At 55.4% G+C, this 20,083-nt stretch overlaps 7 protein-coding genes across 7 annotated transcripts; 4 read left to right on the forward strand and 3 right to left on the reverse strand.

Annotated features, from left to right (window-relative positions):
- Positions 1-563: 563 nt before the first annotated feature.
- C8Q71DRAFT_729183 (uncharacterized protein) lies at positions 564-2,141 on the forward strand. The gene is made up of 11 exons (XM_047922012.1): positions 564-660; positions 720-725; positions 901-949; positions 1,001-1,086; positions 1,152-1,202; positions 1,253-1,424; positions 1,482-1,560; positions 1,616-1,663; positions 1,712-1,810; positions 1,867-1,917; positions 1,970-2,141. The coding sequence occupies exons 4-11, from the start codon at positions 1,035-1,037 to the stop codon at positions 2,081-2,083; spliced, it is 666 nt and encodes a 221-aa protein (XP_047784409.1). The 5' UTR covers positions 564-660; positions 720-725; positions 901-949; positions 1,001-1,034; the 3' UTR covers positions 2,084-2,141.
- On the reverse strand, positions 2,142-2,831 carry C8Q71DRAFT_729190 (uncharacterized protein). The gene is made up of 3 exons (XM_047922013.1): positions 2,742-2,831; positions 2,551-2,678; positions 2,142-2,484 (listed from the first exon to the last, which is right to left on the reverse strand). The coding sequence occupies exons 1-3, from the start codon at positions 2,747-2,749 to the stop codon at positions 2,198-2,200; spliced, it is 423 nt and encodes a 140-aa protein (XP_047784410.1). The 5' UTR covers positions 2,750-2,831; the 3' UTR covers positions 2,142-2,197.
- A 1,152-nt stretch (positions 2,832-3,983) lies between these two features.
- Positions 3,984-8,159, forward strand: C8Q71DRAFT_729193 (uncharacterized protein). The gene is made up of 5 exons (XM_047922014.1): positions 3,984-4,513; positions 5,204-6,397; positions 6,453-6,538; positions 6,589-7,730; positions 7,788-8,159. The coding sequence occupies exons 1-5, from the start codon at positions 4,336-4,338 to the stop codon at positions 7,951-7,953; spliced, it is 2,766 nt and encodes a 921-aa protein (XP_047784411.1). The 5' UTR covers positions 3,984-4,335; the 3' UTR covers positions 7,954-8,159.
- A 259-nt stretch (positions 8,160-8,418) lies between these two features.
- On the forward strand, positions 8,419-9,588 carry C8Q71DRAFT_852128 (Methylthioadenosine phosphorylase; the record flags this gene model as incomplete). The annotated part of the gene is made up of 5 exons (XM_047926800.1): positions 8,419-8,440; positions 8,504-8,561; positions 8,624-8,645; positions 8,699-9,258; positions 9,309-9,588. 5 exons carry the CDS (start codon positions 8,419-8,421, stop codon positions 9,586-9,588), a joined length of 942 nt encoding a protein of 313 aa, XP_047784412.1.
- A 313-nt stretch (positions 9,589-9,901) lies between these two features.
- On the reverse strand, positions 9,902-12,493 carry C8Q71DRAFT_852129 (uncharacterized protein; the record flags this gene model as incomplete). Its single annotated transcript, XM_047926801.1, has 2 exons — positions 9,902-11,121; positions 12,364-12,493. The coding sequence occupies 2 exons, from the start codon at positions 12,491-12,493 to the stop codon at positions 9,902-9,904; spliced, it is 1,350 nt and encodes a 449-aa protein (XP_047784413.1).
- Positions 12,494-14,962: 2,469 nt separating this feature from the next.
- C8Q71DRAFT_729208 (uncharacterized protein) lies at positions 14,963-18,401 on the forward strand. Its single transcript, XM_047922015.1, has 10 exons — positions 14,963-15,113; positions 15,168-15,269; positions 15,327-15,428; positions 15,492-15,590; positions 15,646-16,960; positions 17,014-17,485; positions 17,541-17,666; positions 17,721-17,912; positions 17,971-18,306; positions 18,368-18,401. Exons 1-8 carry the CDS (start codon positions 15,045-15,047, stop codon positions 17,899-17,901), a joined length of 2,466 nt encoding a protein of 821 aa, XP_047784414.1. The 5' UTR covers positions 14,963-15,044; the 3' UTR covers positions 17,902-17,912; positions 17,971-18,306; positions 18,368-18,401.
- C8Q71DRAFT_6519 (alpha/beta-hydrolase) lies at positions 18,111-19,837 on the reverse strand. Its single transcript, XM_047919648.1, has 9 exons — positions 19,600-19,837; positions 19,443-19,543; positions 19,233-19,384; positions 18,861-19,179; positions 18,725-18,803; positions 18,646-18,668; positions 18,505-18,588; positions 18,368-18,442; positions 18,111-18,306 (listed from the first exon to the last, which is right to left on the reverse strand). Exons 1-9 carry the CDS (start codon positions 19,757-19,759, stop codon positions 18,136-18,138), a joined length of 1,164 nt encoding a protein of 387 aa, XP_047784415.1. The 5' UTR covers positions 19,760-19,837; the 3' UTR covers positions 18,111-18,135.
- Positions 19,838-20,083: the final 246 nt, after the last annotated feature.

A 20,083-nucleotide genomic window follows, 5' to 3' on the forward strand; every position in this document is an offset into this window, starting at 1 on the left:
TCTGACTGCAGTCGCCGAGCGCCACTAGTAGTCACCTAGGTTTTGGTCAGAGATTGACAGCAAGCTCTTGGCTTCCTCACAAAGCGTACTACTCACCTTGGGCCGAAGGCTCGGCAGGACAGTAAGCGACATGCCAACATCGCATACAACCACCGCATTCACGGTCGTCTCGGTACCTCGAAGGCTATGACATGCGCACAAAGCCCAGCGGCCTTGGCCACTTGAAGTTTAATCATCTTCTAAAGTGGCGTGCGCTGAGGTTGTCCAGCTTCTAATCCGGATGCAAGTATGTGTTCGAAAGAGTCGCCTGCTGAGATCTTCTTTCCCTTTCCGAGCATTCATATACAATGAGCAGACGTTAGTCTCCCGTAGACAGACCGCAAATACGACCATTTTGGAAGGGAGGAGGGCGGTCGTATAGACTCGGACAGACGTTGGATGTCGAACGAGTCCGACGCCCCGCGCGCTAAACGCCGCGGCGCTGTGACTGACGCGATCACGTGCCGCGTGACATCTGTAGTCTGGCAGTCTGCGGACTCGGGAACACGGATGGCCAGTACGTTTTGGTCTCACTGCAATGCGCCTCAGTTCATTCATGATCCACCTGATAGAACCATCGCTCCCCACACGGATGTAAATCGCTGCTATCGATAGAACTGTGTGCGTCATCCATTCTGCGCGCTGTTCCGAGCTACCCGATTACTAGCTTACGCGTATGGTTCAAAGTTCAAAGTGCGTAACATTTGTTCTTTTCTTCTTGTGCTGTGACTCTTGCCAATTCGAAGACCTGCAATTCAAGGCTTGCCGGGGTCATTACCAACGCCGGGAGAATTGGTAGTGCATTGCCGACGTCACCGAGCTTGTTTGCTACAACGTGTACTGAGCATCATACGTATGCAGGTTCTCTTCGTCATGCGGGCCTCCTCCGTTCTGGTAACGTATTGAGAACGTAACTCGATCAAGCCCATGATAGCATACGCGCTGAATAGTACTCCCGCAGGGTCCTTTTATCCCTGCGGTGAGACGGATTCCGGATGCGACAAAGCATGTCTTCGGTGACTGTCCGACGGGTCTACGATGTAACAGGTTCGAGGCCTTCGCTAGTCTCTGCTCATCCGGGAGGATAGAATGACCACCGCTGTCGCTCACAGATGCACAACTGGAAGAGCTCGCGTCACTGTTCATACTCAACATGAATGACGGTACTCGCGCGCATTTTTCCACGACGACCGTCGGCTCAAATTTTGTGTAGATTTGGCTGCCATCAGCATATGCGGCGGTGACCGGAGTCTTATGGGCACCATGGCTCGCGCTATGATTCGTGCAGCAACACTCGATGGCGAGATATATACGGCCGCGGAACAATCCGATAGAATCCTTGGATATGCTGTATGGATGCCGCCTGGTCAAGATCTGTTGAGCACGTCCGTTTTCATCATTTTGAATGGTGTCCCGCTGCGAGTGACCGATGGTTGAGACAGACCGGAGCAGCGCAAGCTAGGCTGGGACGATTTCTTCGAGCATGTGTCACAGAGGGGGAAGGATTGGTTCACAAAGACGGTGCGTACCAAGGTGCATCGTGATGCTATTATGCCTTAACAAAGAATCGATGCAGTATGCAACGGAAGTCAGTGCATTCATGGCGGGGATATTTGGGCCAACGGTAGGTCACTCATTCTCAATGAACGTGCGTAGCTCATCTTCGAGGAAGGGCAAAGTCGACTCGTGGTACTTGAACATAATCATGGTTCATCCTGACTATCACAGACGAGGGATCGCGACCAAGCTCGTCGATGTTGTCCGGAGCAAGGTACGGATAACCCGGCAACAATTGACTATCCATGAGTTAACTGAGCCATGTCTTAGGCCGCAGCAAACGGGGACACCATGGCTCTGTCTACGTCCAGTACACGGAACGTACGTCGAAGCGTTGCTCAGTGTCGCCGATCTGCCTAGCCATTGTTTTTAGGTACCGATTTATAAGGCCCTTCACTTCGACTTGGTGGGCGAGAAGATGATCCCCTCACCATGGGGCGACTGGCCCCTCTACGTGTTTATCCAGAAGATAGCAGGCACAGAATAGGTCACCAGCTTGATTCACAATTATCATGACATCACACCATTCGGTTCAACCGAAAGATCTTGCGGGAGCAGCGAAAAGGTTCCTTCAATGATACAACAGAGTTACAACAATCATTCAGAGCCGTGACCTCACCCACGACGCCAGGCGCCCCACGTTGCGCACAGCACGACTCGCGACCGTTCGGGCTCCACGCATCACGTTCGCGACGTGAGGGGCCAAAATGGGCTCGAGCCGAGCAGCTAATTTGCCCAACCCGCCTCCTAGGACTGCGCCAACGATCGCTGCACCCATCGTCCACACAAAGGGGATCGCCGCGCCCGCGCCTACTGCCTGGGCCAGCGCGAAGGTGGAGCCGGCGGCGACGGCACCGATCCCAGAGTGTATGGCGGCGGCGGCGGAGCCTGTATGCGCAGCGTTAGTGCTGGTTGGACCTGTACAGCGGTAAGCTGATGGTGGCCGTCACGTACCTGCTTGTACACCCGCTGCTGTGAAACCGAGTCCACCGAGCGCACCGGGGAGAACCGCCGGGAGTATGACGAGCGACGTCACAAGCGCGCCGACGACGACGCCGCCGATGATGAAGTAAAGCGTACGTCTGAACGCCTAGTTTGAGCCACGGGCATGCATATGCGATAGTACGCCATGTCTTTGAACTCACCTCCTCATTGTTTACGGTCTGACTGCTAAGTTCTTGGTCGGTGTGTGTAGTGGTCGAGGGAGGAAAAGAACGTGAGGACGAACAGCTGCGGGGCACTCACAGTTTTGTACTCTCTCAGTCTCTCTGCGGCTTCCCACACGCCCCTGCTTCCTGTCTTCTCAGGCGCTAAGTACCTCACGTAAAAGGGAAGGCAGGCCTAGGTACTACAGGCGCACGTATTCCTCACACGCTGGCTGGTCAGAAATGCACTTAAGCCTGCCTTCGGTGGAGAGAATCAACGTACTTACGTCCTGGGCGACGTGCCATATGTAGTACTGCAACCGACCTCAAGACGACGCCACGCGCTCCCGGATCCCAGCTTTCATGTGGCGTCTATAACTTCACTGTATGTCAGGAAGGGTCAGTCTATGTAAGCGAGAAGGTTTGAATGTCAAAACACATGCCGTTCCTAGCCATGCCCTTCGTCCGTATTGGAGACGCGAACCTTGACCAGTCTCAATTTGTGTGTGCTGAATAGTTTCAGTACGAAAGCCTCGTCCAAGGAGACTGAGTACGGTCGACGGCTTGTTCGTATCATCGAATGCGACGGAAGGCTACAGTGTAGTGGTAGGGTGGCAGACGTATACATGAATCCGGGCTATCAGAAGGATCCAGAGGCCGCAGCAAGCATGATACAATCGCGCTATATCTGGGTAGACTTACTAAAAGCCTCTGACTCGAGTGTGTCCAACGCCCGCAAGAGCATAAGGAAGTCTTCACTTGATGTGAGCCTGCGCAAGCTGCCAGTGAGGACTCACGAAATGAACGTTTCGCCTTTCATACAGATACGGCTCGACAGGAGCACTCATGCATGGTCGTTCACCAGTCGTGTTACTGCACAGTGCCGCTTCCTGGACTGTTTCCGAATGAACGTTGCTGTATGTGTCGCATTGAACTTGCCAGTGAGATTCGTATGGCGCAGGTTCAGATGTCGACCGGTAGTGCCTTTCTCGACGAAGCGTACCTGGACCGGTCCTGATGCAGTGACCCTATATCCCTGACAGGTGTCATGTTCATGTCGGAGAGCTCAAAGCAGTCTAATGAGCTTGAGGAGCCAGATACTTATGTACATAAAAGCTCGCGCTCAGCCGACGGGCGCATCGCAGGCTGCCTCGTTGTAGCGTGTGGCGGGACGGCGCGTGCGGGGATCGAGCGGGATCGGAAGGCTGTGAGATGGCGATCTCACATCCAAAACAGGCTAGTCTGCATTGTTGATCATACAAGTCCGCCTACGCACGGCCGCACCTCGACCATGCTCTCGCCCCGAGCTTCGTCTCGCCCACTGCACACAGCCTAGCTGCAGCCTGACCTGCCTCGCGTTGTCGTCGGTGTGAACCAGAACATCGCCGAGTGGCGTCCCGAGCACCGTGCTGCAGACGGCCCGTCGTTTTACTCAACCATCCGCCATCCGTATCCGCTTTTCCTCGCCGATCGCTGCTTGTCTCTGTAAATCTTTCTCCAGCTTCAGCAGCGCAGGTCCTCGTGTACCAACACCCGCTCCTTTATAACAAGACGCGACCCACATACGTTGGCGCCCATACGCGACCGCGACCCTATGTCATTCGACGCGATGCAAGCACCTCAACAACCCCTTTTCCCTTCCAGACCTCTCTCGAGGTTGAACACGACAGTCGTTGGCTCGCCTCAGGCCACGCTTCCTACTCCGGACTCTGCGGGCTCGCCCCATCGTCCACAAGCAGCGACTTTGCCTCAATACGCTCCGCTATCGCCTGGTGAGTTATTCAAGGTGTTAGTGGTGTCGTCTTTCTCTCGCTGTTCCGTTGCTCTCTGTGCCATGTGCGATCGCCTCTCTCCATTCGGGACCTGCGTCGTCAGGTGTCACTACAGACGTTTGCAAACCGGTTGTCGGTTTGCGTTTCCCAGCGTATGGGCCGGACTGTGGCTCCTCACCGGCCTCACCCCACATCCTCCACGACACTCCCCCGGCAGGACGACCACAGCACCTCCGCCCCTCGTCCGAAACATTCGGAATACGCGGCATTGCGCTATCCGCCATGTATCGTGACGAGAGTGCAGGCTCAGTTGACAGAACATTGTCTCGGACACGCTCTACGCACTCTCAAAGATAACGGGACTGGCGAGACGACGACGAGTATGTAGGGCCTATGCTTCAGCGAGCAACGAGCCGCCAGTCGTGATTATGCGGCTAGATTTATTGGCGAAAGTCTCTCGCCCTGCCCCATTTGGCGTTCACAAAAGATTCTGCGCTACCAGACCCAAATGTGCGCGCAGCGCAGGGCGGTCTATCGACATCAAGGTTGCTGAATGCTGGACGCGTGAACCCACGTCATGCAAGGGAGATCAGGCGTCCCCCATAGGCGACAGCCGGGGTTCTTTTGTGTCAGCACATGCATCGACGAAGTGGCCATGTCTATCATCGACATATTGCTGACTAGCTTCAGTTGCAGGCCCATCGACGCAGTCGACACATTTCAGTGTCTCCAATCATTCGCATGTCCGCTCGCCGATCTCTAGCAATTTCCCGCAATCCAGAGCCTCCGCATCGCACTATCCGCCCGGTCCTTCTGCTCCGGTGTACCAACAACAAGGTTCTCCGTCACTCGCAAATCAGCCGCACCATTCCCCTCATCTCCCTTCGCACGTACGGAGTCAGACGCTACCCGCGGGTCACCCACCTGCTGTAGTGGCTCAACGACCATCGACGTATGCGCCTTACCAGCAAAACCTGCCGGGCACTAGTCAAGCGACTAGCTATTTCCCGTCAATACCGCCCGAGTTGCTGCGCCGACATAGCCACAACTTGGCTCCTCAAAGGCCGCCCTCCTCATCGGCTAGAGAGCACCTCGAGAGGCGTGACAGCGCACACATACAAGCACCGGCAGCCTCTGCGTCCTTACACGGTGGGAACGTAGACGCAGCAGCATCGCAGGTACGGCCGGTGTTCTCTCCTCAAGTGCCCCACGGATCAGAACATAGTCGGCAATCGACGACGTCTACGCCCAGACCTGCTGCCGGCCCCGCGTCTCCATTCATCCCGCAGCCAAACACCCCCGCATCTGCTGGTTCACCCCCTGCCGAGCAGCAGAGCCCTTCGCAGAACCAGGAGATCCGCTCGCCTTTCTCTGTCACGCAGTGGGACCCGCAGAAGCACGCGCGTTTGGTGTTCACCTCGTTCGGGGGCCGCCTCGCGGAGACGATCCGGTACATGGAGGCGCAGCTCTCGCGCGAGCTCGTCTCAGTGAAAACACACGTGCTGGGCCTCGAGAAGGAGCTCGCGGCGGCCAACGCGGAAGGCGACCGCCTGCGCAACGAGAAGGACATCGCGCTCAGGGGCGCGCAGGCGGAGAGGCAGGCGGCGGAAGAGGCGCGCGCGACAATATTGAAGGAGCGTGGGGCGCTGACGGCGACGTTCAAGGCCGCGCAGGACCTCGGGAATGCGTGCACGGCGCTGCGTAATCAGCTGGGCGCGACGCAGACGGAGCTGGAGCAGGTGAAGGCTGAGAGGGAGAACTTGAGGAAGGAGAATTGGCAGCTGAAGGAGGTGGTGGCGAAGCTCTCGTGCGATATGCATCTGAGCGGGCGGGAGCGGAGGGAGGGGAGCGTAGCAGCGGCAGGCGACGACGTGCTGTCCAAAGGTGCGTAGCGCCGGGATGTCACCGGGATGTGTGGTGCTCATCGTTGCCTGCACAGCGATTGCACAAACGAAGGACGAGCGTGACAGGCGAACAGAGGTTGAACGAGAGCTCACAGAGCTGAAGGCTCAGGTCAGCAAGCAGGTGCGTCTGTCCTAGCCCGAGTCTGCTTCTCGAGCTGAAACGGTACTCAGGCCCTCCTCCAACAAAACTGTTCGACCAACGTTGGCTGGGCTGAGATCGGTGCTACGTGGAAGCTCACTGGGCTTCCCAATCCGTTCCCCGACTCACAACTAGAAAACCAGCGTTTGCAAGACAACTCACCGGGCGATAGACAAACACCTCTGCCTTCCGCCAACGAGACATTCACGGGGCTGGCGACGCCACAGTCACAGGCCGGAACGGTCGATATAGAGCCAGCATCGATGGACAGGGCCGTTTCGGAAGTCATTGATCTGACAATGTCAGATAGCGAGTTGACCCCGTCGGCAAGCAGGGATCGGAAGAGATTCGCGAGTCCGTCCATCCTTGACGAAGGAAGTGTATTGAAGAGGAGGAGAACGGAAGAGTTTATTGCCGACGGACAGGACCCTCAGCCAAGAGAGCCATCCCCCGCCGAGCTTGAGCGCCCGGGTTCCTCATCGACGAGCATCCATGAGTTTGGCACAGCTCCTTTGCTTATGGGTCTTTCTCCCACCACCCATGAAGAGTTTATGGAGCAAGATGCTGATCCGGACCAGACACTCGTTGATGGCGGGCACAGTGCAGCAACTGACAGTGACGTTGTCCTGCCAGACGCCAAGATGGAGTCTAACGAAGAGCAAGTGATGTCGGAAGTTGAGACCAAGCCGGACGTGTTCGGAGGACGCGGTGCAGAACCACAGGAGCAACATCCACAAGACAGTGTTGCGAAGCAGGAAGACGAGGATGGCGAGGTTAAGGAAGAAGATTGGCCGTCTCCACAGCTTGCCCCCGCTCCCCAGCCAGAACCTCCTACCCAAACACCACATCTGCCAATGCCGAAGGAGGAAACTCCACCGCGTCCGGCGCCACCTCTACAACGACATGACTTATCGAGACGGAGCACAAGTTCGACCTCGTATTCGCCTGCAGTTACCCTACACTCACTTCCACCGAAACCACTTTTCGTCGCAAAGCCGAGTACATCTCTCCGCTCAAAGTCGAGCGTAGGTCTACCTCCGAGGCCGGATCTACCTGCGACGACGGATTCACCAGCATCGGAGCAGCGCCCGCCGCTCCGAAGGGCGCTTACCATCTCGCACATTCACCTTGCGTACGACGAAGTCGGCTCGCGGTACACCTGCGTTATGTGCAAGTACGTCTGTACCTATGTATCTAAACTTGTACTCGTTTCCTAACGTTTCGTGCATAGGCGTCGACATGACAAAGATCCGACGCTCAGAGTAGCCTGGTTCCCGACGAACTCGGACTGGCCCACGCTCGTTGGTCATGTCGAGCGCGAGCATCCACGAGGGTTCGAACGATTAGTGAACATGAACCCACAAGAAGTCGCCGAAGCGAATTCACGAAAGAAGTGAAATCCTCACCACTCCCTTGCAGTATGAGCACCTATGCGCCTATGTGTATGTTTCCTATTTTTATGAGGTAACCCGCGTCGAGCCTGTAGCCGTCCTTTGTTGTGATGTCAAACCTTTGTGCCATGTATTCCTACGTTGTCTAAACCAAGTCCTGTACATGTATTTGACATGTATGTAGAAGAATACAACACCGTTTCTGAAGCGAAGCATTACATATATCGCGCCATGGCGTCTGCGCACGATCGGATCTGATCGTGATTGTTGAAGATCGCGTGCGCACCTCAATCTCAGTTTGCTGCCCAAGTAAAATGAATGTTCACATTGAGCCTATTTGCCAGTCGCACATACTCAGTTGTCTTTTCTAGAAGTGGTCCTTGCTGTGCTTTGTCTACTTCATCCCACATCAGGCATCCTGTGTTGCGCACTACTCCTCATCGACTTTCACAAGGCAGCACTTCCGTTGAGATGAGCTCCGAGACTGAAAAAGGTTCGTTCACATGAGGAATCCATGAGGCCTTCTATTGACCGACACTTCATATTGACTTCGTAGTACTTGTTGGCGTGATCGGAGGCAGTGGGCTGTATCATCTAGACAACCTTACATTTGTGTGAGTCAGGGTACTTGCGTGATCTGTACAGACGACGGACTGACGGCTTGCAATTTGAACAGCAAGCATGTCAACCCCGAGACGGTATGTACCCACGATTTATATCACGCCTTGAGGTCCTAACCTGTGATACACAGCCGTGGGGCTTCCCCAGTTCACCCATAGCAATCTGCTCTCTCCCATCTGGCACCCTCGTAGCTTTCCTCGCTCGTCACGGCACTGGCCATACCATCAACCCCTCCGCTGTCCCCGCGCGTGCTAACATCGCCGCACTCAAGTCGCTCGGTGTCCGCGCTGTTCTCGCCTTTTCCGCAGTGGGCTCCCTGCGCGAGGAGATCGCCCCGGGCGACTTCATCCTCCCCACGCAAATCATCGACCGCACGAAAGGCGTGCGTCCCGCGAGCTTCTTCGAGGGCACGAGCATCGTAGCACACGCAGCTTTTGGTGAGCCGTTTGCACGCGGTCTAGTCGGTTGGTTGGAAAGCCGCGTGAGGGCCGTGCTGGAGGAGGACGGACAGGCCGCGGTGCTGGCGGGCAAGCGCGCGCCGCAGCTGCACACAGAGAAGTGCATCGTGTGCATGGAGGGCCCGCAGTTCTCGACGCGGGCGGAGAGCAGGATGTACCGTGCGTGGGGCGCGGATGTGATCAACATGAGCGTGCTTCCGGAGGCGAAGCTCGCGCGGGAGGCTGAGCTCAGGTGCGTCTTCGCTATCTCGTGTCTTGCGTGTAGTTCATGTGCTGCTATAGCTACGCCCTCATTGCGACTTCGACGGACTACGACTCGTGGCGCGAGGACGAGGCCTCTGTGACCGCCGCGGAGGTATTCAAGACTCTGCAGGAGAACGCACGTCTCTCGCGCCATGTTGCGGCGCGGATACTCGAGGAGCTGCACGGCGCCACAGTCGAAGGGAGCCTGCTCAAGGAAGAGCAGGGGTCCATGCAGTATTCAATCATGCCACGGTCGGAGCAGCAAAAGGAAGAGGATCGCCAGAAGCTGGCCTATATCCTGCCCACCTACTTCAGCTGATCCGAATATCAACAGAGAACTTGCGTCGGAGTTGTAGCTGACTTCTATGTATGACAGAAGCATAGAGTGTAGACCTTGTGTATCTATACTATTCACACGACCAGTTGCTGTACTACGGTATACACAGGTTCGTTGGGACGTACTGGGGATATAAAACAGACTTTGTGAGCAGGTAAATAATGAGACAACAATGTGACACCATGACTACTCCGAGAGCATCTCGACACTACAGCGAGCACATCTCCGGATGGCTGCACACATCTACATACACTGCCCACCTGCGCCTGCGCGAACGGGCATCAACACATCACGATCAGTCCTCGGCTTCGTCCTCATCAGCCTGCACGAGCTCCAAATAGCTCTCTGGGACAAGCGCGTGCCCGCCGTCCTCCTTCTCCACGACCGCCCAACCCACGCCGCCGCCCCTGCTGATGATCCTGACGACCTGCTCCTCCACCAGCGCCATCTCGGCGGTGCCCTCCGGCTCGAACGCAAACATGGCGCGATAGAGGCCCGGAACGAGCGGGCCATCCTCTCCCGGCTGGACGTACTCCTCGTCGTACTCCTCTTCCTCGTACGGGTCGGGGACCTCCTCCGAGGGCGACGACACGTCGAAATTACGCTCAAAGTCGGTGCGCGACGGCCCGCCCGTGCCCGAGCTCGCAACAGAATCGCGCGCGGTGTCGTGCGGCCAGAGGTGTGCGCTGAGGGTGTTCCACCGGAAGCTGCCCCAGCCGGAGCCGGGTTCGGGCTCGTCCTCGGGGATGCCGGACGCACTTGAGGTCGACGAAGTGCTCGCGGTGCTGCGACGCACCCGATTCGCGCGCGGGACGTCGACGCCCTTGCCGACGTGGCGGTCGTCTCCTCGCGGGAAGGCAAAGTCGCGGATCTTGACGAGGAAGGACTTGCGCTTCTTCTCCTTCTCCGGTGCGGGCGCGGGTGTGGGCGTGGGCGGGACGGACGAGGACGGCTCGCCGGGGAGCTTGGATGCGCGCCGAGAGCGAGTGGACGAGCGGCGTGAGAGTGCAGCAGAGGTACGGCGGGAGAGCGCGGGGCTTGGGGGCGCTGGGCGAGACGAGGTGAGGGAATTGCGCTGGGAGAGAGTCAGTGCAGCGGGACGCATAGCATCGGGGAGCGAGTCTGCAACTGGGCTCGCTATGGGCTCTGGGATGGTGATCTTGGGTGTGGCCGGTGGCGTGAGCGGATTGGGACCTGCCTCGCTCAGCGTGGTGGGTGTTGTCGGCGGCGAGGGTCCCGTACGGTCGAAAGCCGTCTTCATCGATGACGTTGTCGGTGTTACATCGTCGTCGACCTGTCTTGATCCCACCGCCGATGTCGGCGACAAGGTGGACGTGGATGGCTGCTCACTCCCCGACGGCCGCTTTTTGTGAACGTTGTTGCGCATCTGGAGCGGTGTGCGTAGGGCAAACTCGTGCGCGCTGAGACGTGGCGGGGGTACAAACGGCGACCCGGGCGATGGGAATGGCGAGGACGATGCGATGTGGTCGACGGAGAGAGAAAGGCGAGGGATGTCTGCAGTTGTCCTAGTTAGTCCTCGCTTCTTTCACGCGGCACACAATGCTAGCCGGGAGCTTATTATTCACCTGTACTTTCCTGTGTCGCTGCAGATGCCATCGACACGCGACAGAGGCGAAGCGAAAGACGTACAACTCGCGGACGAGGGTTCAGGCTGAGGAAGAGATGCGACTTGTGCGCGAAGACTCAGAGTCGCAAGGCTGCATGACTCCTTACGTAATCAGACGTTGCGGCGTTGCCAGGCAGAACGAGCGCAACAACGTCCTGATCCGGCGTTATCCCATATTAAACTCATGATTAACGTGTCTCAACTGAGCCCAGGTTCTTCCACGACCACCATCGTCCCCTCCAGTCGTTTCAACGGTCGCCGCGATCTGCATCCATGTTCGGTGATACTAGTTCTGTGGGCAAGGCCCACTCTATAATCAGTTCATTGTTCGTCTATTGATCCTCGGTACTACGAACAGTTGCATTGGGGGCGCGCATCTGCCGTTCGTGAACAGCGGCATTAGGGCTGCTCAATTCTCGCCGCCCGTTCGTCGGTTCGTCGGGCACCTGCCCCGTAAGGCAGGTAGCATCAGATCCGGATCAAGCCCGACAGATTCCCGATCGATCCAGCCACCGCCTACCGAAAGCGGCAGGACCAACGAGAGAACGAGCTCAGGTCAGCTCACTTCCCGACTGTACATTACTTACGAGGTGTCGGATGTGTACGATACCCACAGAATATTTGAATCTTGCCAATTGCTATGGGATGCATGTACACAGTGTCGAGGGCTCGCTATCAGTGGGCTTACATAATCACATAGGTAGTCAGCAGTAACTTTCCGTTAACGCGCGCGTTCACTGCTGTCAGTTCACAATCTTGAGTCTCGTTTTTAGTCGGGCTATTCATCGCGTTTTTCTTCCCCTGCCGCTCTCTCATCTGTCCCGACAATAACCTACATTGACTGCTAAAAATGTTATGTAATGCATCTTACATTTACATTCTTTAACTTCGAAATCGCCGTTCACAGCTCTGCGACGGTAAACCAACCAGGACGTGAGCGCTTGAGCGCTTGAGCTCCGAGTCACCCTAGGCTCGTCCTCTGGCTGGTGAAAGGTCGTATCGGTCAGTGCTAAGTATCGACGAGTCGTTGAGCGCCATTGTCCGTAGGCGGTGGCTGGATTAGTCGGGAATCTGCCGGGCTTGATCCGGATCTGATGCTACCTGCCTTACGGGGCAGGTGCCCGACGAACCGACGAACGGGCGGCGAGAATTGAGCAGCCCTATTTGCTCGAGTTCGCCCAACAATCGTTGCTTGGGATCGCCCTGTCCAGTGATGGGCATCGCGCGGCGTGCCCAGATGCCCTTGACAATTCCGGTCATAGTCCACGGCGCCCGACTATCAGGCCTTCGGAGGCACTCAATCGTCGTGCAGTGATACTCAAGCACGCTCGAGGTATGTACATTGCAGTATCATTCGTCTGAAATCAGTTCTCGAGTAACCGATATCATGTTGTTTGACCGCGTCGCAAGGCCTCGCGTAAGCTTCAGCCCACCGCACTCATTTCCAGTCCGATTTATGACGGTCGTTATCGCGGAAAAATACTTACAGTGAGAACTTAGTTGTCGCGTAAGACTTACCACTTAGTTGACACGTGAACCGTACCCTTTGGACATAAATTCATGCCGTTTCGTGCACTTGGTCTCTACAATCATGCATATATTTCTTGTCTAGTCACTAATACTGTATATAGTTTGCAGTGAGACACACCCGTTGTCTGCTCACCTAGAATGCCAAAGTCCGCTTCGGCGGCTGATCAATTGCCTAATGCGGAATCATCAGCCAGTTGTGGCAACTTTGTCTACGCGCACTGCGGCTGTCCATTGCATGACATGGATAGCACGAACCCCGGAAGCCCGATCATCATATTATAGACTCGGAGCTGTGAAATGCCTTTTCATACTCCATAGCCCCCCTTATTGACGAGACGAATGGCCCGGGATCTTCAGTAGGAGAGCCATGGCCTTGAGCCCGCGGTTCTCATGGTATCGAAAGGGACAGATATTATGACATAAGTTGAAAGTGTATCAATTCAATGCAGAAATGTCATGCATCACAGAGAATAAAGGGGAAACCGTCTGGCGCAGTGGTCCCGGCAAGTGCGATGTTCATCCCGATTTGGCAAGGCCGCCTCGGGCACGTCGGCCGGGCGCCAATCACACTAAGTCTAAGTCGCGCGAAAGTAAGTCTTCAGAGTAAGTCAATCGCCGCGGAGCTACGACTTTCCTATAAGTATTTTACCGCGAAACCGTCACTCATACCGATTGGTATGTGATGCTCCCGCAGCAGCGACTATGTACGTACGTGTCTTTCCGGCTTTATATGATGGGCATGCGTTGGCAGCCCCCAGGGCACCAATCGATAGCAAAGCGGGTCTGGGCGTGAGTCCAATCTCCTTGGCTTGGGCATGCCTTTGGGGTGTCTGGCGAGATGTATGCATGTGATCTTCGACTCATACGTTGCTGTTCGTCGCGCATATACGCAACGTCAAACATCGTAGGCTGCATGTTTCCATGTGTTACGCATAATGCTGATAGTCAATGCAACTGCACTATCTCGGAGGCCTGGGTGTCGTGGTTTTGCGCTAAGTACTGGTTTCTGACTGATGGGTTTCTGACTGATGTATACTGACCGCTGTACCTGTGAGTGTCTGCTACGCATCAGTCAATGCACAATTTGCTCCATTCTTATGATTGAAGTTGGGCCGATAATGTATAGCTCGCGATTGACCAATGACGCGCAATCCACCCAACAGCAAAGCCTGATACCCGTGCGTTTCGTGCGAGTCATCCTCATCGCTCGGACTCTGCATAGGTGCGTGCTAGTAGTATATATCTTGTCGCGCTTGAAGCTCATCCTTCACGTATTCAGTACGGAGTCTATGCTCGAATGGCCGCACGGATGGAGCAGGACCGTGCTTTCCGATGGCCCGTATTGACATACTTAGTCCGCCGTCAGTACGTGTACTGCATGGCTCCATCACAGTGCCCGGTTATGTTATAGGTTCAATCGCGTCATATTGAAGTGACGGTCAACGTGAGTTGATCAATGAAACATTGAAGCTCTTGGGATAACACGCCTTCGCTCTGGCTAAGCCAACTCAAAGCGGCCGTGCTTCTGTTACAGAATTGGATTCGCGATGATCAGCCGCTCACTCAGCATGTTGGCATGCAAAACGTCGGAGAGGGCTACGCCACAAACCACACGCGCGTCAGCAATCCCTGACGTGTGACTATCGCTCATAAAACAGGCTCCTTGACCGCAGAGGTCAGACATAGAAGCATCGGCGTACGAACAAAACCGGTTGCGATTCATCCGGTCTCTGTACGACCCCTCCACCGGCGACTTGCTAGCCCTGCCGTGGGTCGTCACACACAGGCAATCTAACAGTGAGTCGCAGCCATACCTGTCTCAAATGAGGAACTCAGATGACATGCAACGAATGCTTCAATACCATGTCTTCCGAATGATCAGAGAAAGGCTAACTCACACAGGCCTAGTGCAGACACGCTCGCAACAACTAACCTGACTCGTACAGTAGCATGCAGACTATCGGCGACTCTGCGGATAACATCGGGAAGCTGTCAATTCGTGTGGATCATCCTCTCACAGCATGACTGGCGTCTGCACCAAGCCCTTTGTTTGGATGCGCGCCCCGACCTCATTCATTTGGAGTATTTGAGACCACCTATTCAGCCGTCAGCCGTCGAACTCGCTCCCTGCCACTTTCCACTGCCCTACAATGTGAGTTCCCCTCCCTCCGTGCATGACTGCAGCTGACGCACAACCAGACACCTTTGATCTCATCCTTTGACTCATCCTTTAGTGATGAGTACGCCGGACACTCTCAACATTCCGGATCTCGAGGCTACGATGCTTCCTCCGAATGCAGATGACTCTACTCGCATAGACGCTACCGCGAGGGTAATGTCATCAATATCGGTCGGTACTCTATTTGATCCAAGCGACGAGACTAGCAATCCTGACTGAATTCAGAGCGGCGAACTGAAGAACGCGGCCGAGGAACCTGATAGTATACACCCTGGAGAAGAAAGTCGTGTTTCTGGGCAAGATTCCGATCCCGCCGCTCCGCCGCTCGTTAGTATTTTCTACGTTTCTAACATGGTTCTGTATGTATCTCACCCGCGAACGTAGGTGACGAACGAGAGCACATCTGCATCCGATGGGCGGCCTAAGCCAGTGCTCACAGAGACTGATTCGTCCACCATCTCCGCTGATAGACGTCGGCACAAGAAGGTACGGGCCTCTCATGCTATCACTCTGCCAACGACCATATGTGTCATAACATCGGCATGGTAGAAGTCGCCAGATTTGTCAAACTTGGCAGACAAAGTTTGGGAGCGCGAGAAGGAGCGAGTCGAGAGGTGGCGAAACGAGATAAACTCTTTGCTGACCTTCGTAAGTACATATTCCTTAATCCTCGTGATCATTCCCTGACGCGTAAACCTACCAGGCTGGTCTATTCGCCGCAGTGATCACTGGCTTCGGCGTTCAATATTACACCATATTGCAGCCTCCCGCTCCCGACTACAATACCTACGTCCTGGAGTTCATCTCTGCGCAGCTAGCAAGTCTCACCAACCAATCCGATGTCACTTCATCGCAACCCTCTCTGGCTAGCGAAATTTCCGGATCACCTGCTGCTCCTAAATATGTTGCCGCACTATGGTTCGCCGCGCTGGTGTGCGGTCTTGCTGCGGCATCGATCGCCATCTCAGTGAACCAGTGGCTCAATAACCTGTTGACCCCCGCTGGCTTGTCTGGAAGCGGGCCGCACGAGCGGCTGCGTGTGTGGAATCTCCGTCACGAAACATTCCAGAAGTGGCGGCTGGGAACGTTGGTCGACATCCCATCGGTCCTGCTGCAGATTGCAGTTGTCCTATTCCTCCTGGGGCTCATCGGCTACCTGTGGCAACTAAGCCACGCAGTTGCGATACCGGCCATGGTCCTCGTCATCCTCCTCCTATCATTCCTGCTCATCACAACCATCATACCGGTCTTCGTCGCATACAGTCCCTTCGTCACGCCTCAGTCAACCTTCCTTCGCTGGATCGCTACCTTCACGAAGCTATCTGTTTACTTTCCGACATTTCAATTCTTTCGCTGGCTCTGGCTCAACAACGCGTATGCTCCGATTGATGACGATTTCCTTCGTCGCATGAAGACTCGATTTGAAGCACGGGTGGACGATCTGCGCGCTCTCGGGAACCGCGGCCCCTACGGCTCGATCGCGCAGGAGTCTGCGTATCTACGCAGTGAAGCAGGTAGCGAGGTCGACAAGACAATAATCGCAAACGTGTTCTTCCTTGTCAAGGATGTCAGCCCGTTGCTCTCGCTCATCAAGGAATACTTGATAGAGATGCCCCCCCACATAGCGTCGAGCAACGTCCTTGCTCTATGCAAGCGATGCGATGTCACTAGTATTGGACAGACGACAGTTCGAGCGGACGAGGATTCTGGAGATGACGCCACAACCCAATGGCAACGCGATGCGCCTGACAAGGATATTCTTGTTGCCATGGGCATGGCTGTCGCAGACAGCTGTAGTACCTTGGGAAGGGAGCCTCCAAACCTGGAACTGGATGATCATCTTGACGCATTGGACTCATTGCTCAGCGCCACGGAGGAAGACGAAGCCGGGTTCGCAGTATATATGCGGCTCTTCGACCTTCTAGCAGACGAATGCCTAAATGACGTGGAAACACAGAAGAGGATCTTGTATCTCATATGGCGCTACGACAACGATTTCTTTGTCAGTACGGAGGATGGTGGGTCTCCATCTGCTCCCTTCATCGGATCTAAACTCATGATCTCCTCCCAGAGATGAAACGCGTTGAAGCCGCACGTGTAGCGATCTATAACAAAGCAGACCTCCTCGTGGTCTTTATGTTCACAGCATTGACATTCAAGATAGTGACTTGGCTGGGAGACTTGCAATCCAAGCGAGCGCTCATTCAAACCACACTCTCCCACTTCAGAGACTTCCTGAAGAACTGTCTCAAGACGAGTCAGAAACACGTGTCGCGAGACGCAATCTCGGAAATGCCTTGGTGGAGCGATGGCTACATGAAAACATATCCTTATACTATGCTGTTATTCGACAACGATCCCAGTGTACCATCACCGATCCAAGCCGATACGCCGATGCTCATTGTGATGAGCGAAGTGTTGCAACGCCTGCGCTTGTTGGTCGGTGAAGAGGAATTCGAAGCATACAAAATCTTGTGGGCACCACGCAGTTTCGATGATGTACTGCATGAGGTCAATCAGCGTCTTCAGGAGGTAGGACAAACGTACGTCGAGTGTCAACACCTGTGTTTCGCCCTGCTAATCCTCGAACATGGATAGTATTCCGACTCTCGAGCATGAAGAGAGTGATTACGCACATAGAGACGAAGAGAATGTAATGCGGGATGATGAAGACACGGCCACGCAGAATTCGACATTCCAATCTCGACTCGTGAACAGAATTAGGTATGCTCGACTTTTGTTACGGTCCTTTAAGTCGTCAAGTGCTGATATGCCCAGACGTCGATTAGGATGCACTCATGATCAAGACAGAGGAATGGTCGATCCCGAGAAAAGCCCTGGAAACCTGAATGAGGCTGGAGGCTCTACGATAGTCTCTCCCACAAATGTCACGACTTCGGGGGTGCAGCCATCGTTTCTCGAGAGGTCGCTGCATAGACTACCTTCGAACGATGGCTGACCAGTATTTCAGTGAGAGCTTTATCCATTGGATGCCTCTGTCTCCACCGCTGATCTACGGGACGTTCAGAAAACCAATATACACGCAGTTTTGAACATAGACGGACATGCAAGCATGCACTTCGAGAGCACTGTCAACAAATCAGATTGAGAGACCATCGTATCCGTGATCCGCCGTCGCTGTAACAAGAACTTAGTACATTCATACCGTTATCGAGGTAAATATCCCGCGGCTTCACAGCTCGTCGACAGGCCGCCCGTGTGTCGTTGTGTCTTCGACTTGCTGTACTCTCAACTCCGGCTCTACGGCAGCCTCCGCCGCAGGGAGGTTATCAAGCCACTTCTTGGCGAAGTGGTTGAACGTCGCGGGGTACTCTAGCTGCAACCAGTGTCCACCGGGCATCATCTACCACGCCCCGTACCGCCGGATGAGCCGAACGCAAAGGAGTATCAAGAGCGACACGTACCTGCACGACGGAGTTCGGCAGGAAATCGGCGCCCCCGAGAAGTTTGAGTACGTGGGCCCAGTCAGCAACGGGGTCCTAATTGCAAAGAGAACAAGTCAGTCAGTGGATCGGCGCGGAGGTAAGATGAGGACGCGTACAGCCTCGGGCAGGATCATGAGGACTGGCTGAGGGATGGTGTAGTTTGCCTGTGCGTGGATGAACTCCCACGAGCCCTTTTGGTTCTGTAGTCGCGCATGGGTGAGCCTGTGAGACGACACGATTCAGAGAGTCGCACGTACGTCGGGTGAATAGAATTGCAAGGCTACGGGCGGCAATGAGTCTCGCGTTACTCTGAAGGGCATTACAGAGTCCGCTTACTGTTCTTGAAACCATGTATGCTGTACTGTTCAACCCAGTAATCCTCTTCCTCCGGCGTGAAGAACGGGATAGGCCCAATCTACGACGACAACCGTCAGCGACTGCCTCCCGCTTCCATCTTCCCAACAACACTCACCTCCTTCACATCCTTATACACACCCAGGAAGCTCTTCGTATCCGTCAAGAACTCCTTCGGTGGCGGGTCGATCCTGTTCCTCAGCGTCGCCCTCAGGGTGCGACGGATATCCGCGTCGAGCTCCTCGCGCGCGAGCTCTGGCGTCTCCCCGAGGAAGACCTGGTACGCGAGGTGAGGAAAGTAAGGGACCAGCGCGGAGGTGGGGCTGAAGGACGGGGCGTTGAACGGAAGGTACGGCACGGCCGCGCCGATGACGGCCGTGAATATGTCGGGGCGCTGGCGTGCGGCTTGGAAGCAGAGCGGGCTGCCCCAGTCGTGGCTGCATGGTGTAAGTCGATGGATGCAGAGATGAGAAATCAGAGGGAGACGCACCCCATGCAGATTGCGTTGGACACGCCGGCATGCTCGAGCACGCAGACAAGGTCACCGACGATGTCGGCCCAGTTTCCCGATGACTTTACGTCGCCTGGGTGGCCTGACGCGCCGAAGCCTCTGATGCTGGGCGCAATGATATGGTAGTCATTCTGGGTGGTGGGGACGATGTAAATTCAATAAAGGCTGCGAATGAAGCACTGTACGTACCTTGAACTGCTCGATCTGGTACTTCCAGCTGTGCCAAAGACTCGGCCACCCATGCACCATCAATATCGTACGCTCCGCCTCCGGATTCACCTCCACATAATCTGCAACGGCATCTACTTGAGCCTGCCCAGTCGCGAAAGGTCCAGCCACCACTCACGAATGTCAATGTCCTTCAGCTCGCTGGTGGCACGATTAAGCGCTTTGCAAGACGCGGCCTTCTCTGGGAGGTCTTTCGGGCTGAACGAGACCTCGATGCTCTTGTCTGCAGCAACGACACTCGAGGCAGCAGCCAGAAGGGCGAAGAGGGCCGTCCGCATCGCTGTGTGAGTTCGCGGGGGTAGAACCGTAGCGACACCAGATGCGTCGAGGCGCGAGCTTATGAGTAGCGCAGCCGGTGGCGGCGATCATAGCACATGGTCGCTCGTCGGGAACGCATCAACAGCGACACTGCCTTCCGGGCGCCGGCCAAGGATATCAGAGTCGAGGTGCACGGGCATGGTCCGGGTGGGTGTCCGTACGGCCTCGGACACGGCCTGCGCGACGTTCAGCGATATTCAACTTCACGGAAGTGAATTTGAATCGTTCGCACAAGCGCCCACTTAACTAGCAGCTGACTAAGCAGTACAGTAGCGCCTCATTCA

The sequence above is a fragment of the Rhodofomes roseus genome (genome assembly GCF_022264815.1).
Source record: "Rhodofomes roseus strain CIRM-BRFM 1785 chromosome Unknown C8Q71scaffold_1, whole genome shotgun sequence".
NCBI lineage: Eukaryota > Fungi > Basidiomycota > Agaricomycetes > Polyporales > Fomitopsidaceae > Rhodofomes > Rhodofomes roseus.